This window comes from Acomys russatus, chromosome 19 (assembly GCF_903995435.1).
Source record: "Acomys russatus chromosome 19, mAcoRus1.1, whole genome shotgun sequence".
Taxonomy (NCBI): domain Eukaryota; kingdom Metazoa; phylum Chordata; class Mammalia; order Rodentia; family Muridae; genus Acomys; species Acomys russatus.
The window spans coordinates 18,563,946-18,587,988 of NC_067155.1; the positions used below are offsets into that span (position 1 = coordinate 18,563,946).

Below are 24,043 nucleotides of genomic sequence, written 5' to 3' on the forward strand. Positions count from 1 at the left end.
TGGCTTTGCTTTAGACTGCTTGTTTCTAACTTAGAGAGTTCTGATGTGAAACATGTGCACCAACATGCCCAGCTATTCTAATATATTACATACATGCATAGTACATATGGTTTGCCTGCGTGTATATACGTATGCCATGTTTACGCCTGGCACACGTGTCTGTGGAAGTCGGAAGAGGAAACTGCGTCCCCTAGATCTGGAATTACAGATAGTTGTAATCTTCCCTGTAGGAATTAATAGCTGAACCCAAATCCTCCGAAAGAGCAGCAAGTGCTTTTAACAGCCGAGCATCATTCCAGCGTATTTGACGCTTGTGTGTGTATGCAGATGGGCATGCCTCTGTGTGTGTGTGTGCGTGTGTGTGTGTGTTTGTGTGTGTGCATCTGTTTTTTTTTTTAATATTTTATTCAAATTTCAATTTATGTGCATTTGGTGTGAGGGTGTCAGATCTTGGAGTTACAGACAGTTGTGAGGCTTGCCCCCCCATGTGGGTTGATGGGACTTGAAACCGGGTCCTTTGGAAGAGCAGGCAGTGCTCTTAACCACTGAGCCATCTCTCCAGCCCCGCATCTGTTGTATTTGTTTGTGCACAGGTGTGCATTCTTGTGCCTGTAGAGACCAAAGGTCAACTTCTGGAGTCTTCCTTAGTCATTTGCCATCTTGATTGATTTATTTATTTATTTTTGTTTTAAGGACAGAGTTTCACTATGTAGCCCTGGCTATCCTGAAACTTGCTATATGGAGACCAGGCTAACCTTGAATTTAGAGAAATCCTCCTGCTTCTACCTTCCAAGTACTGGGATTAAAGGTGTGCTTCAAATTCAGCTGTCTTGGTTTTTATTTGTTATTTTGTCATTGTTTCGAGGCAGGGTTCCTCTGTGTAGCCTTGGCTTGTCCTGGACTCCATAGACCAGGCTGGCCTTGAACTCACAGCAATCCACCTGCCTCTGTTTCCCTGAGTGCTGGGATTACAGGCGTGCCCCACCACACCCATCTACTCTTTGCTATTTTTTAAATATTTCTATGTGTGAGGGTTGGTGTGTTGGAGGCCAGAGGCATTGGGTCGCCCCGGGGCTGGAGTGTAGGTGTTTGTGAGCCGCCAGATAGGGGTACCTGGGGCCTCTGGCAGAGCAGCACACACTCTAGCCCCCTACCTTATTTTTGTGAGACAGGTTCTCTCCCTGAAGCCAGCTCTCCGTGCTGCGACTCTAAGCATCCTGCACACACCGTGCTAACTCCACCGTTTCGGCACTTTTGTTATCCTTACTATGATCCTGACTCTTCCTCATCAGGAGAGGAGCGGCCAGGCTATGCCTTAGTACAGACACACTTCCCACCAGTGATGGGGCATTGGGGGGGAAGTCCTCCCCAGGGGGGGCAGGGTCCTCCCACTCTGGCAGAGCTGAGCATCCCACACATCTTCCCTTCTTGCTCTTTCTCCTAAGAGATTGGGGTGCCTCAGCCTAAGTGAGGTCCTCCCTATAACTTCCTCCCGGATGTACCACCATCAGCCTCTGTCCCTGTATCCATACACCCAACTCTGGTTCTGCCCTCCCACAGACTCCCGACCCAGAGGCAGGAACGCCCCCCCCCCCCCCCCCCCCCCCCCCCCCCCCCCCCCCCCCCCCCCGCGGCGGAGGCTCTGACTCAACCCCAGGCCGGATTATTTAGTCTTGAACCTCACTTTCACAGAGCTCCAACCCCGGCCTCCCTACCCGCCCCACCCCCCCACCCCACCATGTCCCCAGCCGCCACCACCACCACCCACCCCCGCCCTCCCTCAAAGCCCTGACCATCAACGCTGCCCATCCCCTCCCTGGGGCTGAGTCAGTCCCTTTCTACAGGCTCCGTGCTCTCTCTCTCTGTCTCCTTTTTGTCTCTGTCTCTGTGTCTCTGTCTCTCTCCCTGTCTCTGTCTGTCTCCCCCTCTCTGTTCCTCCCCAGAGCCCGCCCCCGCGCCCGCCCAAACCCCGGGTCCTTGCCAGGCCACGCCCCTCTGACCACGCCCCCGCGCCCCGGCTTCACCTCTTCCTGGAAAAGGCTCTGCCGGTTGCGCAGGCTGCGCAGCTTGGTCTGCTTCTCCTCGTGCTGCAGCTCCTCAGAAGGCGGCTCGAAGTAGCCGATGAGGTCCTGTAGGCTCAGATTTGACGCCCTCGATGGGCAGTGCGGACCCTGCCGGTGGCCCCGAGCCCCGCGGCTTCCCGCTGAAGCTATCGAGACCCCTGTAAGGGGGGTGGGGGCGGGAACCACAGTGCTCAGGCCAGGTCCCACCCAGGACAGGCTCGTGGGGGGCGGGGGGCCTGCGTGGCTGAGAGAGGCTGAGCGGGCAGGCTTACTTTATGAACTGGTTGTACAGGCCTGCGGTGCTGTATATCATGCGGGCAGCCTGGGACTCCTCCTGCTGGCATCGCGTCAGTGACAGCGCATCATCCATGTGGCCTTCCTGGTGCAGCATGGCCTGGGTGTGCAGACGAGAGAGAGATCAGGAAGGGTGGCCGCCCGCCACGCCTTTAATCCCAGCACTCGGGAGGCGAGGCAGGAGGCAGAGCGGCAGAGTGGATCGTGAGAGTTCGGGTCAGCCTGGTCTACAAAGCGAGTCCGGACAGCAGGCAACACGGCGAGACCCTGTCTCAAAAGACTAATAATATAAAATAATAGGAGGAGGAGGAGGAGAGGAGGAGGAGGAGGAGGAGGAGGAGGAGGAAGAAGAAGAGAAGAAGAAGAAGAAGAAGAAGAAGAAGAAGAGAAGAAGAAGAAGAAGAAGAAGAAGAAGAAGAATTAGAAGGGTTGCCATCTGACCCATAGGGTACTGGGGTCGAACCTACGGCTTCAGGCATGCTAGGCAGGTCCTGACCCAACTGAGCTAAAGTCGTTTGTCTCCTGGGTCCTCGGAAACGGGGTTTCACCGTGTAACCTAGGCTGGCCTCAAACTCCGTCTTCACTCTGCTCCCTGAGCGCTTGAGTTATTGGTGTGAGAGCCACCAGGCCCTGCCAATAACTTAAGAGCGTTATTTCGGCCTATTATTATTTGGAAGATTCTTTATGGAGACTGTGTGTGCACAGTCAAGACGCCCACGACGACGAGGTGAAGGAGTCGGTCCCCTCCATCTGCCGTGCAGGGTCAAGGGATCAAATTCAAGGCCGCAGGCTTGGCAGCAAGTGCCATTTTGCTGGCTCTCTCTCTCTCTCTCTCTCTTTCTCTTTCTCTCTCTCTCTCTCTCTTCTCTCTCTCTCTCTCTCTCCCCCCCCCATACATACATACACACACACACACACACACACACACACACACACACCCCTCTTTAATTTATCTCAGTCTCCTCAGGTTCCCAAAAGCTGAGTAATGGACCCCACAGCCTATGTCCACCCCCCACCCCCGTTTGCCCCTCCACCCGTCCACACGCCGTCCACACGCCTGACCCCCTCCACACGCCCACTCCCCCCTTCCACACACCCACCCCACCCCTGTCCACACGTCCATCCACCCCTACCCGTCCACAGGCCCGTCCACACGCCCCCCACACACTCGCCCCCCCCACACACCCGCTCCCCGCCTCCACACGCCCACCCCACCCCTGTCCACATGTCCATCCACCCCTACCTGTCCACACACCCGACCCCCCTCCACACGCCCACTCCCCCTTCCACACAGCCACCCCACCACCGTCCACACGCCCCCCACACCCTCGCCCCCCCACACGCCCGCTCCCCGCCTCCACACGCCCACCCCACCCCTGTCCACATGCCCATCCACCCCTACCTGTCCACACGCCCGACCCCCCTCCACACGCCCGCTCCCCCTTCCACACAGCCACCCCACCACCGTCCACACGCCCCCCACACCCTCGCTCCCCCGCCGCTCCCCCGCCCCTGCCCCGTCCACACGCCCCATCCACATGCCCATCTACGCATCCCCGCCCCCCTCCACCCACCCCACCCCTCCCAGAAGCCCACCTTCTTCTTGAGCACTCCCAGCCTCAGGGCTTTGGGGTCCGGGGCAGCATAGGTGAGCCACAGGCCGGAGGCCACGTGCTGCACAAAGCACAGCGACTCTCCATACTTGATCTCAGGGGGCCCCATGCCCTCCACATCTCTCTTGGGGGCCACATCCAGCTTCTCCTGCAGAGACAAGGGACAGGGGTCAGCATTCTCTGCCCGGCGCCACCAGACACCCCAAGCAAGAGTCTACACACAGGCAGGAGGCTGGAATGGAACCCAGGCCTGCAGGTGAGCAACACACACACACACGGGGACACACACACACACACAAGAACACACACATGCACACGGGGACACACGCACGCACGCACACACACGCACAGGGGGACCTGCAAGGGCACCCCATTACAGAGATGGACACACACACACTGGTGGGGGGACACACACACATGCATACACGCACACACGCACACGCACACACACAGGGACACATACATGCACACGGGGACACACGCACGCACGCACGCACACGCACAGGGGGACCTGCAAGGGCACCCCACTACAGAGATGGACACACACACACTGGTGGGGGGACACACACACATGCGTGCACGCACACACGCACACTCACACACACAGGGACACACACATGCACACGCACACGGGGACCTGCAAGGGCACCCCACTACACACACACACATGCCCACGGACTCACACACACATGCACACTTGCACTCGCACACCGACCTTGGAGATTCGGAAGCAGAAGGAAGTGGCCTTGGTGTGGGCCTTGCTGGCGTCAACCACCACAAGGCCTTGGTCCTCAGTGAGCGCAAGGTACCGCCCAGTGGTCACGTGCCTGATCCTCAGCGGCTGGCCCCAGCGGAGATGACTTCCGCTCCAGCTGTGGGAGGTGGAGGTGGGGAGAGTCAGGGGACCCCCCCTCTGGAGCGGGCACGAACATCATAGTCCTGGCTAGCAACTCCTCAATCGTCTCTCTTCTATGGTTCTCTGGATCGGTCCGGGGACCCCTAAATCTTTCTTAGCGCCCTCTCCTCCCTGCCCAGCAGCACCAGTCCTCTGGAACACTCCACAGAGCCCCCCAGCGGTCTCCAGGGCGCTGGCTCCTCAGGAACCATGCGCCCCGACTCTAGAGCTCTAGGATGCCTGAGGACCTGCATCTCTCTGTCTCTCTAGGTTGCCTCCCCCCAAAAAAAAACTTTACAGCATCTTCCTCAGATCTCCTTCAAGGCCCTTGCTCCCCTCCCAGGCCCCAGAGGAGTCCTCCCCCCACCCTCCCACCATCCCCCACCTGATTCTCAGCGGCTCTAGCCTCCAAAGGGAGCGGGCATGGGTGCACACAGGCCCTCCCTCATAGTAGACAAGTCTGGGGAGAGAAGAAAAAAAAGGTCAGGAGTGCAGACTCCGGTCTCTAACCCTGTCCGGAGTGGGAGTACTGGGGAGCGGTACAGCCTTTGGAAGGGAGCCTAATGGGAGAAAAGTTAGCTCCCTGGAATATCAGAACTTTGGCCCTTCCGCTCTCCTTACTGTGTCCTCAATAAGGTCATAAGGTGAAAGCAACCCCTGCCACTTCCTGTCACCATGGGGTTCCGTGACACCAGAGACCTAAGGTAATAGGGCCATGCAATCACGGGCTGAAACCCTGAGCCAAAATAACTTCTTTTTTTTTTTTTCGAGACAGGGTTTCTCTGTGTAGCCTTGGCCATCCTGGACTCACTTTGTAGACCCAGGCTGGCCTCGAACTCACAGCGATCCACCTGCCTCTGCCTCCCGAGTACTGGGATTACAAGCGTGTGCCACCACGCCCGGCAACCCTTCCTCTTGTTAAGTTGATCTTCTCAGGTATTTTGTCACAGTAACAGAAAGCTAAAACCCACAGAGTCTCAACCAACCTCCCCTCTCCACCCCCACCCCCACCCCCTGGACTCCAGGTCTCCTGGTCCCAAGCCCAGACCTGCGTTGGTCATCACTGTCAAAAGAGGAAATGGTCAGGCATTCATCCATGTGTCCATGAAACAGGCGGAGGACATGGCCTCCGGTCACAAAACCTGAGGAAGACCAAGGAAAGGTGTTTACTGTGAGGCAAGAGCCCCCAGAAATACCCGGACGTCAGGGCGGAGTCTAGGGGTTCCTCTATCGGCCCCCGTGGGACGTTAAAGACTGGAATGGGGAGTGAGCTCCTGTAGCCCACAGTCTGTGACTTGGGCTGTGTTTAAAAAAAAAAAAAAAAGAGGATGTGTGAGATTTGGGATCTAAGGTCAGAGACCAACCCACAGGGATCTGCCAGGACAGAGCCAGGGAACTTGGGAGTCTGTGAGTTAGGGTTCTCCATTTGGACCTTTGAGATTGGGGCCAGATTGTGCAGTAAAAGGGCTGGGGTCTAGTGTCCCCTCGGGTTGGGGGGGCCTGCATCCTGAGGCTTGAGGTTTGCGTTCAGAGGTGTGTTGGGTCTGAGGCTACAGTTGACAGACAGGAGGATCCCTGGGGCTTCCTGGACAGCCAGCTGGCCTGGGTCACTGAGCCCCAGGTTCAGTGAGCAACCAGCCCACCAAAATAAACTGGACAGTGACTGGGGAAGACGCACAGTGTTGACCTCTGGCCTCCACATGCGTGTGAGCACACATGCGCGTGAGCGCCTGCACACATAAGCAAGCAAGCAAGTACACACACACACAGATACAGAGCTCTGAGTGTTGGTCTGGGGGCGTCTTGGGAAGCCGTCCGAAGTCATGGTTCTGGGCTATGAGCTGAGTTTGAGGCTCGGAGCCGGGGAGAACGAGTTTCCAAAGAGCTGAGCTTTGTGGTTAACTGTCAAGGGCTGGAGAGAGGCTCAGCGGTTAGGTGCACTTGCTGCCATGGCAGAGGACCCGAGTCCTGTGCCCAGCACCCACCCACACAGCAGCTCAGAACTGTCTGTCTACAACTCCAGTCCCAGGGGTCCAACATGATCCTCTGCCCTCCACAGGCACTGGGCACACACATGGGGCGCTGATGTGCATGCAGGCAAAACACCCATACGCATTTTTTTTAAAAGTTGTTTTGTTTTGATTTTCTTTTTTGAGACAGGGTTTCTCTGTGTAGCCTTGGCTGTGCTGGACTCGCTTTGTAGACCAGGCTGGCCTCGAACTCACAGAGAGATCTGCCTGCCTCTGCCTCCCGAGTGCTGGGATTAAAGGAGTGTGCCACCACGCCTGGCTAAGACTTTTTTTTTTTAAGTTGTTGGGTCTGAGTTTTCAGGGCTTGGGTTCTGGTCTAGGACCCTGAGGTTGGAGACTAAACATAGGATCATTTTTCTGGAATCATAGCGCCTAGGGTTGGAATTTTTGGTTGGTGCTTGTGGGTTTTTGTTTTGCTGCTGTTGTTTGGTTTGCTTCTGGGGCTTCTGGGGGAGTTTGCATGTGGGGTTCCCCCTTCATTTAGTTGGGGCTTTCTGTGTACATGTGTGTATGCGTGCTTTTGTGTGCAGGCGCTCACGCGTATGTGTGCACACGCATGTAGAAGCCAGAGGTCAACACTGCGTGTCTTATTTGTCACTCTCCAGTTTATTTTGGGGGGCAGGTTTCTCATTGAACCTGGGGCTCCCTGGCCCAGCCCAGCTGGTTGCCCAGGAAGTCCCAGGGATCCTCCTGTCTTGCCCACCAGACATTGGGATTACATGTAGATTCATGACACTGTACCGGCTTTCTAGTTTTGCTTTGTTTTGTTTTGGGTTTTTGTTTTGTTTTGTTTTTTCAAGACAAGGTTTCTCTGTGTAGCCCAGGTTGTCCTGGAACTCACTTGGTAGACCAGGCTAGCCTGGAACTCAAAGATCCACCTGTCTCTACCTCCTATGTGAGTGTGAGTGTGTGGGTGTGGGTGAGTCTGTGAGTGTGTTGTACATGTGCGTGTGTGTGTATGTGTGTGCATGTGTGTGCATGTGTGTGCGTGTGTGTGCATGTGTGTGCGTGTGTGCATGTGTGTGCATGTGTGTGCATGTGTGCGTGTGTGTGCATGTGTGTGCATGTGTGTGCATGTGTGTGCATGTGTGAGTGAGTTTATGTATGTGAGTGTGTGGGTGAGTTTGTGGGTAATCGTGTGTGAATGTGTGAGTGTGTGTGAGTGTGTGTCTGTGTGTGCATGTGTGTGTATGTGTGAGTGAGTTTATGTATGTGAGTGTGTGGGTGAGTTTGTGGGCAATCGTGTGTGAATGTGTGTGAGTGTGTGTGAGTGTGTGTGAGTGTGTGTGTGTGTGCATGTGTGTGTATGTGTGAGTGAGTTTATGTATGTGAATGTGTGGGTTAGTTTGTGGGTAATCGTGTGTGCATGTGTGTGAGTTTGTGTGTGTGTGTGCATGTGTGTGTGTATGTGTGTAAGGGGGGGTGTCTTGCCTGCTTGAGTATCTTGTACCACGTGTGTGCTTGGTGTCCACAGAGGCCAGAAGATAGTGTTGGCTCCCTCGGAACTGACGTTACAGATGGTTGTGAGCTGTCATCTGGGAGCTGGGGTTCAAATCTGGGACATCTGGGTAGAGCAGCTAGTGCTTTTAACTGCAGAGCCATCTCTCCAGCCTTGGTTTTTGGTTTTTTTGGTTGCTTGATTGTTATTTGGTGTGTGTGTGTCTGTGGGGGGGGGGGGGAGTTTGTAAGAGTTAACGTCAGCATCTGCGAGCAGAGCCAGGCAGGTGGCTTAGCAGGTGATGAGCCAAGCCTGGCAACCTGTGTAAAATCTTCATGGCCCCATATGGTGACAGGAAAGAACCTATTCCAATAAGTTATCCTCTGACCTTTACATACGTGTGCACCCTCCCCCTCCCACCCCCAGACACCCACACATTTTAATTAAGAATTTTGAGAGTCCAAGGCTGGTAGGATAAGGTCTGAGGTCTGAGCTGGGTCCTGGTTTAGGATCTGAGGTCTAGATTTCAGGGCGTTGGTCTGTGCTGAGGTCTGAGGGTTTCGAAGCTGTGGGTCTCACCTCGAGGACTGAGCTTGGTATGGCAGCTTTGAGACCTGAGTTTGGGAGTGGTACCGAATTGGGGGCCTGGAGATCGGAACTCTGGGGTTCTGGCTTCGGGGGGGTCAATAAGAAATGTGATGTGGGGGCTGGAGAGGTGGCTCAGGGGTTAAGAGCATTGTCTACTCTTCCAGAGGTCCTGAGTTCAATTCCCAGCAACCACATGGTGGCTCACAACCATCTACAATGAGATCTGGCGCCCTCTTCTGGCCTGCAGGTGTACATGCAAGCAGAACACTGTATATGTAATAAATAAATCATTAAAAAAGAAAAGAAAGAAATGTAATGTGGAAGCCGTAGCTCGGAGGTCTGAAGCATGAGGTCCCAAGACTCAGTGTGGGCATCTATGAGGAAGCGTTGAGGGTCTGTTTGGATGGCCTCATCTTCGGGGCCAGAAGCCTAGGGTCCTCACCTTCTTCACAGCAGGAGCAGATGGGGTTCATGTTCCACAGAGTCTGCATGAAGGAGGCGTCCACCTGGAGTTCGCCGCTTGCGGTCGACAGGTGCTGGGGGTGACCAAGTTGCGGGGGTGGTCAGAGAGGACGGGATTAAGGAGAGTTGGGTATTCGGGTGGCCAAGAGTCAGAGGGGGGAGCCAGGGAATAGAGAGAGTCACGGAGGCAGGAAGTCGGGGGTCACAGATCAGGAAAATAAAAGCAAGTTAGGAAACGGAGTCCTGCCAGGCGGTGGCGGCGCACGCCTTTAATCCCAGCACTCGGGAGGCAGAGGCAGGTGGATCGCTGTGAGTTCGAGGCCAGCCTGGTCTATAAAGTGAGTCCAGGACAGCCAGGGCTACACAGAGAAACACTGTCTCGGGAAAACAAAAAAAAAAAAAAAAAAAAAAAAAAAAAGGAAATGGGGTCCAGGCACCCCAGAGTGCTGAGTCAGAACACAGTGCCAGAGACCCACTGGGCAAGCCAGTGATGGGAGATGGGGCACCCCCTACATCCCCCTCCCACATACCTCGGTCAGAGTGCTCACCAGGTATCGCTCGGAGGAGACACTGACAAGGATGAGGTCATCCCCAACACGAAACCTTCTCTCCTTCAGACCTCTGCTTGGAGGCTGGGTGCATCGTCCACCAACAGGCCTCCCCTAAGAGTGGGGCGACTGTCAGGATAGTGGTTTCCCACAATGCACCTCGCCAGGGTATTCACGGCTCCCCCTCCCCCATTCCTGGCTCCAGTGCAGCCTCCTGCCGCCCACATTTAGAGTTCTACGGACTGTCAAGCACCCTGATTTGGGACTCCCATCCTGTCCCCCTGCACCTGTTGCGTCTTCCTGGAGTCCCACGTCAAAGGCCAACTTGTCAGTCATGGATCGGGAGGTGGTAAGACAACTCAGGTACTGGAGCGGGAGAGTGAGGTCAGCCTCCCAGAGGCGACAAGCCCACACCCTCTCCCGTGCCCGAGCCTGTGGTTGGAGCACTCACCATCCTGCTGTGTGCGTGCCGGAGCAGGATGGCATGGCCATACAGGAGTGTCCTGTGTCCCCCGCCCTGGGATGACTACAGGGGAAGAGACGGTACAGAATCAGCACAGACTCCCAGATTTACAGCCTCTTCCAAAATGAATAGCTTATTCACAAGTGGATATATGAACCCCGCAAAATGGTATGCTCTGGCAGAGAGGCAAGAAACCTCAGCTCCTGGTCTGCACCTATTTTCCCATCCTTAGAAATGGAGGCTGTCAGCTGGGCGTGGTGGCGCACGCCTTTAATCCCAGCACTCGGGAGGCAGAGGCAGGTGGATCGCTGTGAGTTCGAGACCAGCCTGGTCTACAAAGTGAGTCCAGGACAGCCAAGGCTACACAGAGAAACCCCTGTCTCCAAAACCAAAAATAAAAAAAAAATTAAAAAATGTTAAAAAAAGAAGAAGAAGAAAGAAAGAAAGAGACAGAGGCTGTCTCTGCAGCCTAGACACAGAGTATTTTTTTATCCTCCACGACCCAGAAGCTTGTAAATCCAGCTCTTGGAACACAGACCCAAGGGCATCAGGAGTTCAAGGTCAACCTCAGGTACCTAGAGAGTTTGAGATCCCCCTGCCTCTGCCTCCCAAGTGCTAGCTAGGATTAAAGGCGTGCGCCACCACCGCCCGGGGGTTGTGCCTCTTTCCTCTTATGAACCTGGTCCTCAAGTCATCCAAAGAGTACGAGTTTACCTTCTAGGTGACATTGGACACTCAGGAGAGCCACACTGTCTCATCTACTGTAGCCTGTCCGCATGGGGACAGCCCTAGCCCTTGCTAGGCATGTATGTGACTCTCAGCCATGGGAGATAAAGCACTGCTACACACGCCCATGCACAGGGAGACCTGGCCCTTTGGAGGAGGGGTGGGGGGTCGGGGGTGGGGGATGGAGTGTGCATCTACTCCCCTGACAGCACCATGCCTCCATCACGGCTCTCTCCCATGCCCATGTCCTGTGGGCGCCATGCCATGGGGCCGCATGGTCATATGAGGCAGACCCACACATGGAGTGAAGGGAGGTGGGGGAAGGGGTCCCATGCAGTGAGGGGCAGGACTAGGGAGAGGAGAGAAAGGAACAGGCCAGGAAACAGGTGCTCAGAAGCCCCCCTGTTCCCTCTTTCCTTCCTGCCTGGTTGTTTTGGGCTCCACAGACCCTGACATCTGGGGTTGGGGGGGTTAGGGAGGGAGGGAAATTCCCCCCCAGCCCCTGTGTTCAGGATGTGGGGCCTGAGCAACAGGCCTTGGGGAGGGGGGCAGTCAGGAGTGGTAGGAATGACAGATGACACCCAAGGCCAGACCTACCCACTTATCCAAATTGAGGGCCTGTGGGGGGCAGGGCAGAGAGAGGAAGAAGCACTCGGTAAATAACCCTCCCCCCCCCACCCCAGTTCCCCCTCACCCATCCTAGACCGTGGTCCCTGCTCCTTGGAGGCGGAGCCTTACCTCTACGCCGGCCTCCACGGTATTGGCCAGCATCTCCTGCAGGGCTCGAACGGACAGCGACTGCTCCAGGATGAAGCAGCAGATGGCCAGATCTGGGGGTACATTCTGAGGCGGGGTGAACACGCGTCACTGGGGCCAGTTAGGCCCTCAAGCACCGTTCCCCCGTCATACCTCATCTACCCACTAACCACCCACCCTTGAGCCTGAGTAGTCTCAGGGTCTAGGCCCTCTCCTGCAGATCCCCTCCCACCTCACACTCTGAGCATGCCTCACTCTCAGACTTCCGGCTTCTCTGGCCTCGTGGCCTCCATGCCCTCCTGCCAACCCTTGCTAAAATTCCCCTGGACGCCTGAGCTTATTAGCCTTGAATCCAAAGCCACCTGCCTGTCAGATTCTAACTTTTTCCTCATGCCCAGAACCCCCTCTCAGACCTTTGCTATCTAAGGCCACGCACCCCCAAGTGCCTTACACTCTTCCCATCTGGGGCGGGCGAGGTGGGGGGCTCTAAACTGCCTAGGTCTCCTCCTTTGATCCCGGCCCCTCCTTCCTGAGACCCTTGGCCACCGACTGTGAGCTTAGGAATCCCACCCCTTTCGCATACGTCATCACCCACCTAAGACTCCACCCCATCCCAGGCCCCGCCTTCCAACTCCACCTACCACAGCTCCTATCCCACACTGGGCTCCACCCCACCCCACTCCCCACCCTTTTCCTCTTCAGGCTCCCACACCTTGGACCTTGCGGCTCCTTAGACCCAGCCCCTTCGGGTCCCACCTCACACATCCTCAGACTCCTCCCATCCCACCCAGGCCACGCCTCCTTTCTCTCTTAGCCCCTCCCATTCTCATGTCCGGTCCAGAGCCTGTTTTGAGGAACCCAAAGCCCTGCCCTCCCGACCCTGGCCTCTTCCCGCACCCTGTGCACACAGACCTGCGCGTTGCTGGTGGGTTCCAGGAAGCAGAGGCGGTTGCCGAAACCCTCTGCGGCCAGACACAGCTTGAGCTGCTCCTTGAGCACTGTGGCGCTGCACTGCAGGACCACTTCGTCATCCTGGGAGGGCAGAGGGACAGGGGTCACTGGTGGGAACTAGCAAAGCCATTGCATGCCATAGAGCCATCTCTTTCCCCTTGCAGAAAAGATGCACTCCAGGTGGGCTCCATTTATTCATCTAGTTGGTTGGTCGGTCGGTCTTCTGTTCCTTCGTTTCTGTTTTGAGACAGCGTCTCCCTAAGTTGCCTCGGCTAGCCTTGAACTCCTAGAATCATGAGATACTCCTGCCTGGGCCCCTCGAGTGGTTGGAACTGGTATGTGCCACCATGGCTGGCTTCAGAAATGTCTCTCCTCCTCCTCCTCCTCCTCCTCCTCCTCCTCCTCCTCTTCCTCTTTCCTCCTCCTCCTCCTCTTCCTCTTTCCTCCTCCTCCTCCTCCTCCTCTTCCTCCTCCTCTTTCTTCTTTTTTTCCAGACAAGGTTTCTCTGTGTAACAGCTCTGGCTGCCCAGGCTGGCCTCGAACTCACAGAGATCCACATGTTCTGCCTCCTGAGTGCTGGGATTAAAGGCATGCACCATCATGCCGGGCTCTTCAGCCAGTCTTAAAATAGAGGAACTGAGGTTTGAGGGCAGACATTAGCTGCCCAAGGTGAGAGGAGTTTGGGTTTGAATCAAAATCTAGCTCCACTAGCGTCCTTCTAACAGGGGATGTGGGAGGTGACGTAATGGAAAACATCGACTTTCTTACAAATTAAATGTTTTGAGTGTTTGTTTTTTGATTGGGGGGTTGTTTTGATTTGTTGTTTGTTTGTTTTCTTTCCTCTTGGTTTTTTGTTTGTCTGTTTGTTTGTTTGTTTTCGAGACAGGGTTTCTCTGTGTATCCTTGGCTGTCCTGGAACTCATGCTGTAAACCAGGCTGGCCTCGAACTCACAGAGATCCGCCTGCCTCTGTCCAAGTGCTGGGATCAAAGGCATGCGCCGCCTCCGCCGCCGCCACCAGCACCACCACATCCTGGGTGATTTTTCTTAGTTTTTCATGTGTGTTTTGTTTTGTCTTTACAACAGATTCTCACATAGCCCAGACTGGCCTCCAATCTGCCATGTAGCCAAGATGGCACTGAGCTCCTGACACTTCTGCCCATATTTCCCAAAACGCTGGGATCTCAGGGCTTGTAGCGCTTTGCCCAGCAGAGAAAACTAGTTGCAAGAAACTTATAAACAGAGGTGGAGGGATGGCTCAGTGGTTAAGCGCACTGGCTGTCTTGTCTGCCAGTGAGTTGTTGTTGGCACAGGAGAGTTGTTCCTCTCCTTGCCACCTGCAGCAGGAGGGAAAGCTGGCCCCAGGGTCATGAGAGGGGGAGTGTTGTCCCTCCTCATCCCCCACACACACCCACAATGGCTGCAGCATTCCCTGAACCTCCCCTGGGCAGTACAGTAGCTCTGGCTCCAGTGACATGGGTGCAGGCAAGCTGGGATGTGGGAGCTGGAGAGCTGGCCCTGTCCTTCACTGGCTGCAGCATGGGGTGACCTAGCTAGGACAGGGCTGGAAAGCCCGCCTTCGTGGTGTGGGAGCAAGAGAGCCGGCTGAATGACTGACTCAGCTACCTCCCGGGCCCACATTCGAGGCGCTGAGTTGGCTCACCCCGACATCCACCCCACTTAGGAACGGCAGGAGCACGTGAAGGAACAGGTCCTGCAGATCCAAAGCTGCAGGGTCTCCACAACACGGGACAAGAACAGGATAGCCAGGAGGAGCCCCAGCGAGCATCCAGTGCTCATGGTGCAGCAGAAGCCAGAGGCCTCGAACCAGACCGACTACTGACTACTGATTGCAGTGAGCGTTTGCGAGGAAAGACGTGTGGACGGAGGGATACTGTGGGACACGCTGTGACACACACTGCAGCTTCCATGACCAGATGGGTTTTTTTTTAAAGACTTGTTTTGTTTGTTTTAAGATTATTTATTTATTTATTTATTTATTTATTTATTATGTATACAGTGTTCTGCCTGCATGCATACTTTCACACCAGAAGAGGGCACCAGATCTCCTTATAGATGGTTATGAGTCACCATGTGGTTGCTGGGAATTGAACTCAGGACCTCTGGAAGAGCAGACAGTGCTCTTAACCTCTGAGCCATCTCTCCAGCCCCCCAGATGGGGTTTTTTTTTTTTTGTTGTTGTTGTTGTTGTTTATTTTTGCTTTTAATTTCCTTTTGAGGGGGAGGTTGCAAGGGTGGAGGGCAGATACGGAAGGGCAGGGAGATGAGGGACTGGGGTGCATGACGTGAAACTCACAAAGAATCAATAAAAAGGTTATTCAAAAAAACAAAACACACTGGCGGCCCTTCTAGAAGACCTAGGTTTGATTCCCAGCACTTGCACTGTGTGTAATTCCTGTCCCCGGGAACTGGACACCCTCTTCTGCAGGAACTACAGTAGTACACAGACACACAAGCAAACGAAACAGCTACACACACATAAAATCATGGTTGCAAAGACTTTTTAAAGAAGGCTATACAGAGCGGGGCACGGTGGTGCACGCCTGTAATCCCAGCACTCGGGAGGCAGAGGCAGGCGGATCACTGTGAGTTCGAGGCCAGCCTGGTCTACAAAGTGAGTCCAGGACAGCCAGGGCTACACAGAGAAACGCTGTGTGAGAAAAAATAAATAAATAAAAATAAACAAACAAACAAATAAATAAAAGGTTATACACCCTACCAGAAATCACATAACCCCCACGCATAAATGTGTCCTGATCCTGAGTGGCAACCCAGTCCACATGGGCAGGCTTTGATTCATCTGCCTAGCCCAGGAGAAGACACAAGCATGACCTGAGGACAGTCCCTCTGTGACATCCTGGTACATGCTGGGCATCCATGTATCTATAGTAACTACACAGCGTGGGCATCATTGAGCAAGAACATACTGGGCGTCTCATGCTTGTGAGGCCCATTCATTTAACGGACACTTCTTGAGCACTGAAAACAAAGCATCAAATAAAGTGGGGAAACCCTGCGCCCCGGGAGCTGACACCCTCTCGTGTGGGCCGTCCATAAACTTATATGTAAGTGCACAATTTATTACTAGTGGTAGGTGTTCTGGAAAAAAACCAATCCAGATGCCGGGCGGTGGTGGCGCACGCCTTTAATCCCAGCACTCGGGAGGCAGAGGCAGGCAGATCGCTGTGAGCTCGAGGCCAGCCTGGTCTACAGAGTGAGTCCAGGACAGCCAAGGCTACACAGAGAAACACTGTCTCAAAAAAAAAAAAAAAAAGCAAAAATAAATAAATAAATAAATAAATAAATAAATAAATAAGCAAAACAAACCAAAAAATAGGTGTGTCGTCAGGTGGTGTTGGTTTATGTCTTTAATCCCAGTACTTGGGAGGCAGAGGCAGACAGATCTCTGAGTGCAAAGCCAGCCTGGTCTAACAGAGTGAGTTCTAGGACAGCCAGGGCTACACTGAGAAGCTCTGTCCCCCGCCCCCCCCCCCGCCCTCAAAAAAAGTGTGTCAACGGCAGGCGGATTTCTGAGTTTCAGCCCAGCCTGGTCTACAGAGAGACACAGAGAAACCCTGCATCAAAAAACCAACACACACACACACACACACACACACACAGTAAGTACTGGGGCAGCAGAGGCAGGTGGACCTCGGTGAATCTGAGGCCAGCATAAATTTCATAGGGAGTTCTAGGCTCTCCATGGCTACACAAAGAGATTTGTTGTTGTTGTTTTTTGAGACAGGGTCTCTCTGTGTAGCCTTGGCTGTCCTGGACTCACTCTGTAGACCAGGCTGGCCTCAAACTCACAGCGATCCTCCTGCCTCTGCCTCCCGAGTGCCGGGATTAAAGGCGTGCGCCACCACACTTGGCTCCTCTTTTGTTGTTGCTGTTGTTGTTTTTAAGTGACTGTGAATGTTCACTGAGGTTGTCTGTAGTAGCAAAACTTTGAGGATACGACGAGCTCGGCGGTGTGCACCGGGCAAGTGAAGAGACAGGCAAGCTGCAATATAGTCGGTCACACAACAACAGGACACCAACCAGCTCCCCACAGAAGGAATTCAGGCTGGATACATGCTACACATCAAAAATATTTATATATCCTGAGCAGAAAGAAAGCCAAATGGCAAACGAGCACATACTGCATAGGAAAGGCTAACGGCGACAGGGGGAGTCTCCGTGGTCGCAGAAGGACAGGTGATTGCTGCAAAGGATAGGAGGCATCTGCCAGGGCAGAGGAAGTGTCTCCGTGGCGGCGTTTACACGGTTGGCACGATGCGTTAAAAACCCACGTACACCAGGCGTGGCGGCGCACGCCTCTGATGCCAGCACTTGGGAGGTGGGACAGGAGGGTCAGAGGTTCAAGGTCGTCTTCCGGCTACGTGGGGACTTTGAAGTCAGCGTTCCACACATGAGACTCTCTCTAGCACAGCCCGGAAACGAAAGCAGTGGGCTTTGTCATCTGTCATCAGCCTGTGATGACCAAGCAGTGTTTGCTGCTTGTCATCTTTGCCGTGGTCAAGCCGATGGCTTGGTTTGGGTTTGACACAAAGTCTCCCGAGGTAGCTTAGGCTGGTCTTGAACTTACGACGTTGCCCAGACTGGCCCTGCACTGAAATCATGGGTATGTACCACCACGCCCTGCTTTAAAGGTGGAGGTTTCCAGTGAATACGGAGGACATGCCCTGGGTGGCGATATAGACTCTCTCTTAGAAGTGGGATATGATGCTAACCAGAGAAGAAAGCACCACACAAACGCAGTTAACACCGAGGCAAACAGACCCAGTCTGGGGCCTTTTGACTGACTCCCTGACACACTGACTACCCCCAGGGAACCTGGGCCCAGGTCTCCTCTGTTGAAAGCAAGACTTGGCCTCCCAGGGCACTCAAGAGATGTCACTTCCTGGCCTTGACCTTGGGCAAGTTTACCACTTGGGGCATTGGTTTCCCTCAAATCTCCCAGGGAGATAAAGATAGGGCTTCTACCTCAGAAGATAGGGCAGTGACAATAAAATTAGACGCCTCAGGAGGCCGAAGCCCTGGGCACCGGGCCTGGTGCTGAGTGACTGCTCGGGAGCTGGTAGCCACAGCCATGGGCTTATTAGGGCTGTGGAAAGCCAAACCCGTGGCATAGCGTAGGCTAAGGGGCTGGGGCTAGGGAGAGGCCCCTCCCCAAGTGCCTGCACATCCAGCTGTCCTCATCCGTCATTACCAGCCCCAGCTGTTTGTCCATCCCTCCCAAGAAACCGGACCCAGCCTGCCAGGGTCCTATTCTGGGTCAGGAATGCTGCGTCAGCGTTTTCTGCGCAGACCCAGGACCTGAGGGCGGTGGGGGTGGAGGGCGCAGTGTGGGGGACAGTGCAGGGTCAGCAGACCTGGCCTAAAGAAGAGAACGTAATCTCCACGCTCATACCCCAACCCCCATCTCAGAGGTGGGAAGAAGTAAGAAAGAGGCACCTACCCCCCCCACCACCACGCCACTCCGCCCCTCCTGTCCCCTGCCCAGAGTCCAGAAAAGAGGGCTATTCTGGGACGGACACCTGTTGTTGCAAGCTCCTCCGTCCCTGCCCCCAGCTGGGGATCAGAGACGCAGGGAGACAGGACCAGAGGGGAAGCAAAAAAATTAATTAATTAATTAAAATTAAAATAAAAAAAACCAGAAACAAAAAACAAAAAAACGCAAACTCAGAGGGCTGAAGCCAAAGGACAAAAGACAGAGACAGAAGACATGCCAAGGCGCTAGGAGAGACATCACCCAGACACCCTAAGAGGTCATTAGCAGACTTAGCAGCTAATTCTCCTCACCAAAACCAAGGAGGAAAGAACACTCCAGATCCAAGAGACGCCTCACCACGACCCCCACCCCAAGGAGACCCCCCAAAGACCAGGAGTTGAAGAGAACTTGTTGTCCAGCCTACCCCAGCCCCCTTTCATAGTAATTTAAATAGGTCAGAGCCAGGAGCAAGAAGAGGACTGCGGTGGGGGTGGAGGGCAGCTAAATTAAGCCCACGAATTAGAACCACCTTCCTCAAGTGCCTGCTTCCAGGACGGCAGGAGCGGGGTGCTCCCCCTCGGTGACCCCAAATCTCTCACGTCAGGAGAGGGCATCTGGGGGGGGAATATCCCAGTGGCTCCCCCTCAGTCCTCCCAAATCTTGCTAAATTCCCCCTATAATCCAAAACGACAGTCACCCAGAGTGACCTCTGATTTCAGAGACCACCAGCCAAGCCATCCAGAGACAGACTCTCAGAGAGGTAAGAGAGAACTCACCCCCCCCCACCCCCCACCATCCCAAAGCCTCCTAACCCGGACCAAAAAAAAACCGTACCGTCCGCAAAAACTGGACCTCGTCCTCGCCTTCTCCTCCTCCATCACCCATGGTGGCAATGCCCGGTGTCCCGGGGCTAAGGACCTCAGGCTGGTGAGAAGGGGCTGCAGGTTGGGCGGGTGGGCTGAGGGCGGGCCGGGGTTGGGGGAGGGTCGGAGACCTCGAGGCACCCGCGAGGTAGATGGAACTGCAGAAAGCACGCCCGGTGCCGGGGCCCAGATCCGAGGAGGTTCCCCGCCCCACCCCACCCATTGGGCCGGGACGGGAAGAGCCACGCCCCTGCCCAGAGCCCCGCCCACAGCGCAAGGTCTTGGTGAAAGGTGTCAGCTACAACCCTCTGGGCTTCTAGAAAGTAGCTGGTGTGGCCACGGTCACAGTGAGATGTCACAGTTCTGCCACTTATGTTTTGGTTTTTTGTTGTTGTTGTTTTTGGGTTTTTTGTTTGTTTGTTTAGTTGGTTGGTTTTTTGTTTTTTGTTTTTCTTTTTTTTTTTTGGTTTTTCGAGACAGGGTCTCTCTGTGTAGCCTTGGCTGTCTTGGACTCGCTCTGTAGACCAGGCTGGCTCCAAACTCACAGCGATCCACCTGCCTCTGCCTCCCGAGTGCTGGGATTAAAGGCGTCCCACCAGGCCACGTATGTATTTAGCTGTCTCTTTCCTCCCTCTCTTCTCCTCCCCCCCACCCCCACTCTTTCATGTACCTCAGGCTGGCCCCATCTGATTTACGCAATGCTACAGTTCAACCCCTGGGCCATGGGCAAGCTGGGCAAGCATCCTCCGGCCGGGCTACACAACCCTCAGCCTAGTTCCATGATCTCTTAATGGGTAAACTGATGCTTTACCCTGGCTGCACTGCCACACGGTTGTGCCTGGGTGCACACCACACCTTCTAACTTAAAAAGGCAAAACAAAACACTTCAGGCTCGGTCATGGCGGCAGGGGCTTGCCACCCACGCTCTGAAGAGGTTGAGGAAGGATTGCAAACTTGGGAGTTCCGGCTGCACAGTCAGACCCTGTCTCAGCGGGGCGTGGTGGCGCACGCCTTTAATCCCAGCACTCGGGAGGCAGAGGCAGGAGGATCGCTGTGAGTTCGAGGCCAGCCTGGTCTACAAAGTGAGTCCAGGACAGCCAAGGCTGCACAGAGAGACCCTGTCTCACAAAACAAAACAAAACAACGACAACAACAAAAACTTGTCTCAAGACAGAAACAAACAAGCAAGCAAATATTTGTGTGTGTGTGTGTGTGTGTGTGCAGCAGTCTGCCCTTGAACTCACAGACATCCGGGGGCCTCTGCCTCCTTAGCACTGAGGCTACGCAAATGTGTCACACACCCCCACCCCCACCCCCAGCTAAAGACGGCCTTTTGGAAGGGCTCCAGCTGGTGTCTCTTACCCACCTGCTGCATTTCAGGTGTGAGCTAAGGTTTTTTTATTACCACTCACTTCTTCCAACCCTGCTATTATGGGCACATCCTTAAGAGCAGAAGACAGAAGCCCGCGGCCCCTGCAGATAACTCCTAATCGCCCTGTAGTCCTCGGAGCAGCCTTTGGGGGTCACAGTGTCACCGCTCTCACAGTGCCAAGCTGCAGATGAGGGGAGCTGAGTTTGGGAGATGAAATCAGGCACCTTATGCAACACGACAGCGGCTGGGCCCGGCGACCTAGACCCAAAGGTAGGTTCACACCAACTATGTCTTGCCGCCTTCGTATTCCCATAGGGGTTTTCTAATTTAGCCGTGTGGAGGCGCATGCCGGGGATTCAGGGCCAGCCTTGGCTACCATAGTACATTCCAGGCCAACCTAAACTACATGAATCTCTGTCTCAAAAATAAAAAATGAAAGCCAGAGCCGGGTGGTGGTGATGCATGCGCCTTTAATCCCAGCACTGGGGAGGCAGAGGCAGGTGGATCCCTGTGAGTTCAAAGCCAGCCTGGTCTACAAAGTGAGTCCAGGTCAGCCAAGGCTACACAGAGAGACCCTGTCTTGAAAAACCAAAATAAATAAACAAAATAAAAGCCAGAGATGGTGGTGGTGTGTGTGTGTGTGTGTGTGTGTGTGTGTGAGAGAGAGAGAGAGAGAGAGAGAGAGAGAGAGAGAGAGAGAGAGAGAGATTTTGCTGAGTTTCAGGCCAGTCTGGTCTACATTGTCAGTTCCAGGTTTTATGTATGCATGTATGCATGTATGTATGTATGTACCTTCCTCATTACAGATGGTTGTGAGCCACCATGTGGTTGCTGGGAATTGAACTCAGGACCTTTGGAAGAGCAACCAGTGCTCTTAACCTCTGAGCCGTCTCTCCAGCCCGTATTTCTTATTGTTTACCATTTTGATTGCTTGCTTGTTTGAGACAGTGTTGCTATGCAGCCTGGGCTAGCCCCAAACACCTGCTGTTCCCACCTCAGGGTCGGAGGTGACCGGCTTGCTAGGGGGTGCTACCTCTGCCTTCTGAGCCCAGGAATTACAAGAAAGCTCCTGTACCCACCCACATGTTTGCTGATCTGCAGCAAGCCTTGCAACCACTGAAACAGATAGCTCCCCAGCTTTAGAAAAATAGTGTGTGTGTGTGTGTGTGAGTGTGTCTGTGTGAGTGTGTGAGTATGTGTGAGTGTTATGTGAAAGACTGTGGGGGGTGACTATGAGTGTGTGTGTGTGCGCGTGCACGCTGGGAATCCAAATCCAGGTCTTTATGCTTGGGCAGCAAACACTCTTATTCCCTGATCCAGCAGAACGCCCATTTTTCTTTTCTTTTTCTTTTTTTTTTGGGGGGTGGTTGGTTTTTCAAGACAGGGTTTCTCTGTGTATCCCTGGCTGTCCTGGACTCACTTTGTAGACCAGGCCGGCCTCGAACCCACAGCAATCCACCTGCCTCTGCTTCCCAAGCGCTGTGATCAAAGGCGTGCGCCACGACTGCCCGGCGATCGCCCAATTATCTAGGGGAGTTGTTGCCCCGGTTTCTTGGCTCGGCAGCTGTTCTTTTTACCTTCTAGACTTGCGAGCGCTTTTCCTATCTGGCCAGCTAGCATTCGTCTCGTGATGCCTCGTGGGAAGAACCCTCCTCTGACGTTATCACACACATCGGATTTTCTGCCTTGTGGGTTTCTTTCTGCTTTGCCTCTGGCGGCCCTTCCTTTGCCGTCATCCGCGTTCTTAGGGCTGGGAACGGCCATCCAGCCGGCCTTGAAGGCTGCGCCCTTCTGCACAGATGCCAAGGCCCTGTCCCACCTCCTTCTTTGGGGCTTTTCTGTGTCCCCAGGGCCTGGAGACACTCTCGAGCTGAAGGCTGAGCCGGTTCTAGGGGAAGATGGAGGGGGCGGGGCTATGTCACCGAAGCACCACACTGCTTGGGACACGGCAGGAGACAGGGAAGCAAAGAGTAGGGGAGAGAGAGGGGGTACCAAACCAGGGCACTTCATCTGATGAGAAAACTAAAGCAGGCCTTCTCTCCTGTGTGTAAAAAGATACCCACGGCGCGCACCGTTGATGAAAAAGAAAGGATGAAACACGCGAGAGCACGCGGCTTCGCTGAAGCCGCTTAAGTACTAGGTTTGACAGAATCATCCTGCTCTGACCCCTTAACCCTGCTCCTACAGGACGCTGCCCTGCAGAACTGCACGCTTTGTGTCCACCAGGGCTCAGTGGCGGCGTGCCCCCTGGGTTTCCACAGTGGCATGGTGAGACCAAAAGCCATGTTGGCGAGTCGGGGCCATACACCTGGAACCCCAGCACTTGAAAGGTAGAGGCCAGAGGATCGGGCATTTGTGGTCATCCTTCTCCGCCACATGGCAAATTCAAGGACGGCTTGAGTTACATAAAACAGCCTCTTCTCCTGGCAAGACAGACAGACAGACCGACGGATGGATGGATCACACTCACACCTAACACTCTCACACACATGCACACAAACTCACACACACACACACATCACATTCATATATATGGTGGCCTCTAAAGCCAGTTCCAGGACAGCCAGGGTTACACAGAGATACCCTGTCCTCAAAAACAAAACAAAGCGCGCGCGCGTGCGCACACACACACACACACACACACACACAGAAAATCTGTATGGGTGTTTTGCCTGTGTGTGTGTGTGTACTATGGCTCCTCAGAGGTCAGAAGAGAGTGTTGGATCCTCTGGAATTGGAGGTATAGCCTGTTTGGGGCCATCATGTAGGTGCTCGGAACTGAACTCAGATCCTCAGGAAGGACCACTGAACCATCTTTCTTCCCCTGTAATGTACTATTTTTATTTTAGTTTGGTTTTGGGGGGGGGGGTTGTTTGTTTGTTTGTTTTGTTTTTCGAGACAGGGTTTCCCTGTGTAGCCTTGACTGTCCTGGACTCGCTTTGTAGACCAGGCTGGCCTCGAACTCACAGTGATCGCCTGCCTCTGCCTCCCGAGTGCCCAGCTAACGTACTATCTTTAAGATAGAAGAAAGCAACTCAACTGTCCACTGTAAGAAAGTTAACAAGGCATTGCACTAGTGTACAGTGAAAGAGACTCCAGCCACCAAGAGGACATTGGGAGGTACAGACCAACAGAAGGACACAGAAGGCCAGCAGAAATGCAACGGTAAGTAGAAGTGACACAGCCCAGGAGTCCACACACATACAGTGGCTTTTACGATCTATTATTATTATTTTTTTTACTATGTGCAGGGATTTGTGTCTGTATGTGAGTGAGTGCATGGTGAGTACAGGTGCCTTCAGAGGTCTGGCGGTCAGATTCCCTGGAGCTGGAGATACACATGGGTGTGAGCCACACAGACTCCAGGTCTCTGGAAGAGCAGCCAGCGCTCTTAACTGCTGAGCCATCTCTCCAGCCCCCTACATACAGTTTTTTTTTTTTTTTCAGTTTTTTTTTAAGTTAATTAT

At 54.1% G+C, this 24,043-nt stretch overlaps 1 protein-coding gene across 1 annotated transcript in view; it reads right to left on the minus strand.

Annotated features, from left to right (window-relative positions):
• The window catches only part of Ryr1 (ryanodine receptor 1), a 120,274-nt gene extending 100,971 nt beyond the window's left edge, over positions 1-19,303 (minus strand). The window contains 15 exon segments of the mRNA XM_051162053.1: positions 2,001-2,144; positions 2,146-2,221; positions 2,336-2,457; positions 3,954-4,118; positions 4,686-4,842; positions 5,251-5,325; positions 5,914-6,007; positions 9,364-9,457; positions 9,932-9,982; positions 9,984-10,045; positions 10,219-10,297; positions 10,383-10,457; positions 11,859-11,963; positions 12,789-12,908; positions 19,176-19,303. Coding sequence (XP_051018010.1) covers positions 2,001-2,144; positions 2,146-2,221; positions 2,336-2,457; positions 3,954-4,118; positions 4,686-4,842; positions 5,251-5,325; positions 5,914-6,007; positions 9,364-9,457; positions 9,932-9,982; positions 9,984-10,045; positions 10,219-10,297; positions 10,383-10,457; positions 11,859-11,963; positions 12,789-12,908; positions 19,176-19,226 — 1,470 coding nt within the window. The 5' untranslated portion in view covers positions 19,227-19,303.
• Between the last annotated feature and the right edge of the window lie 4,740 nt (positions 19,304-24,043).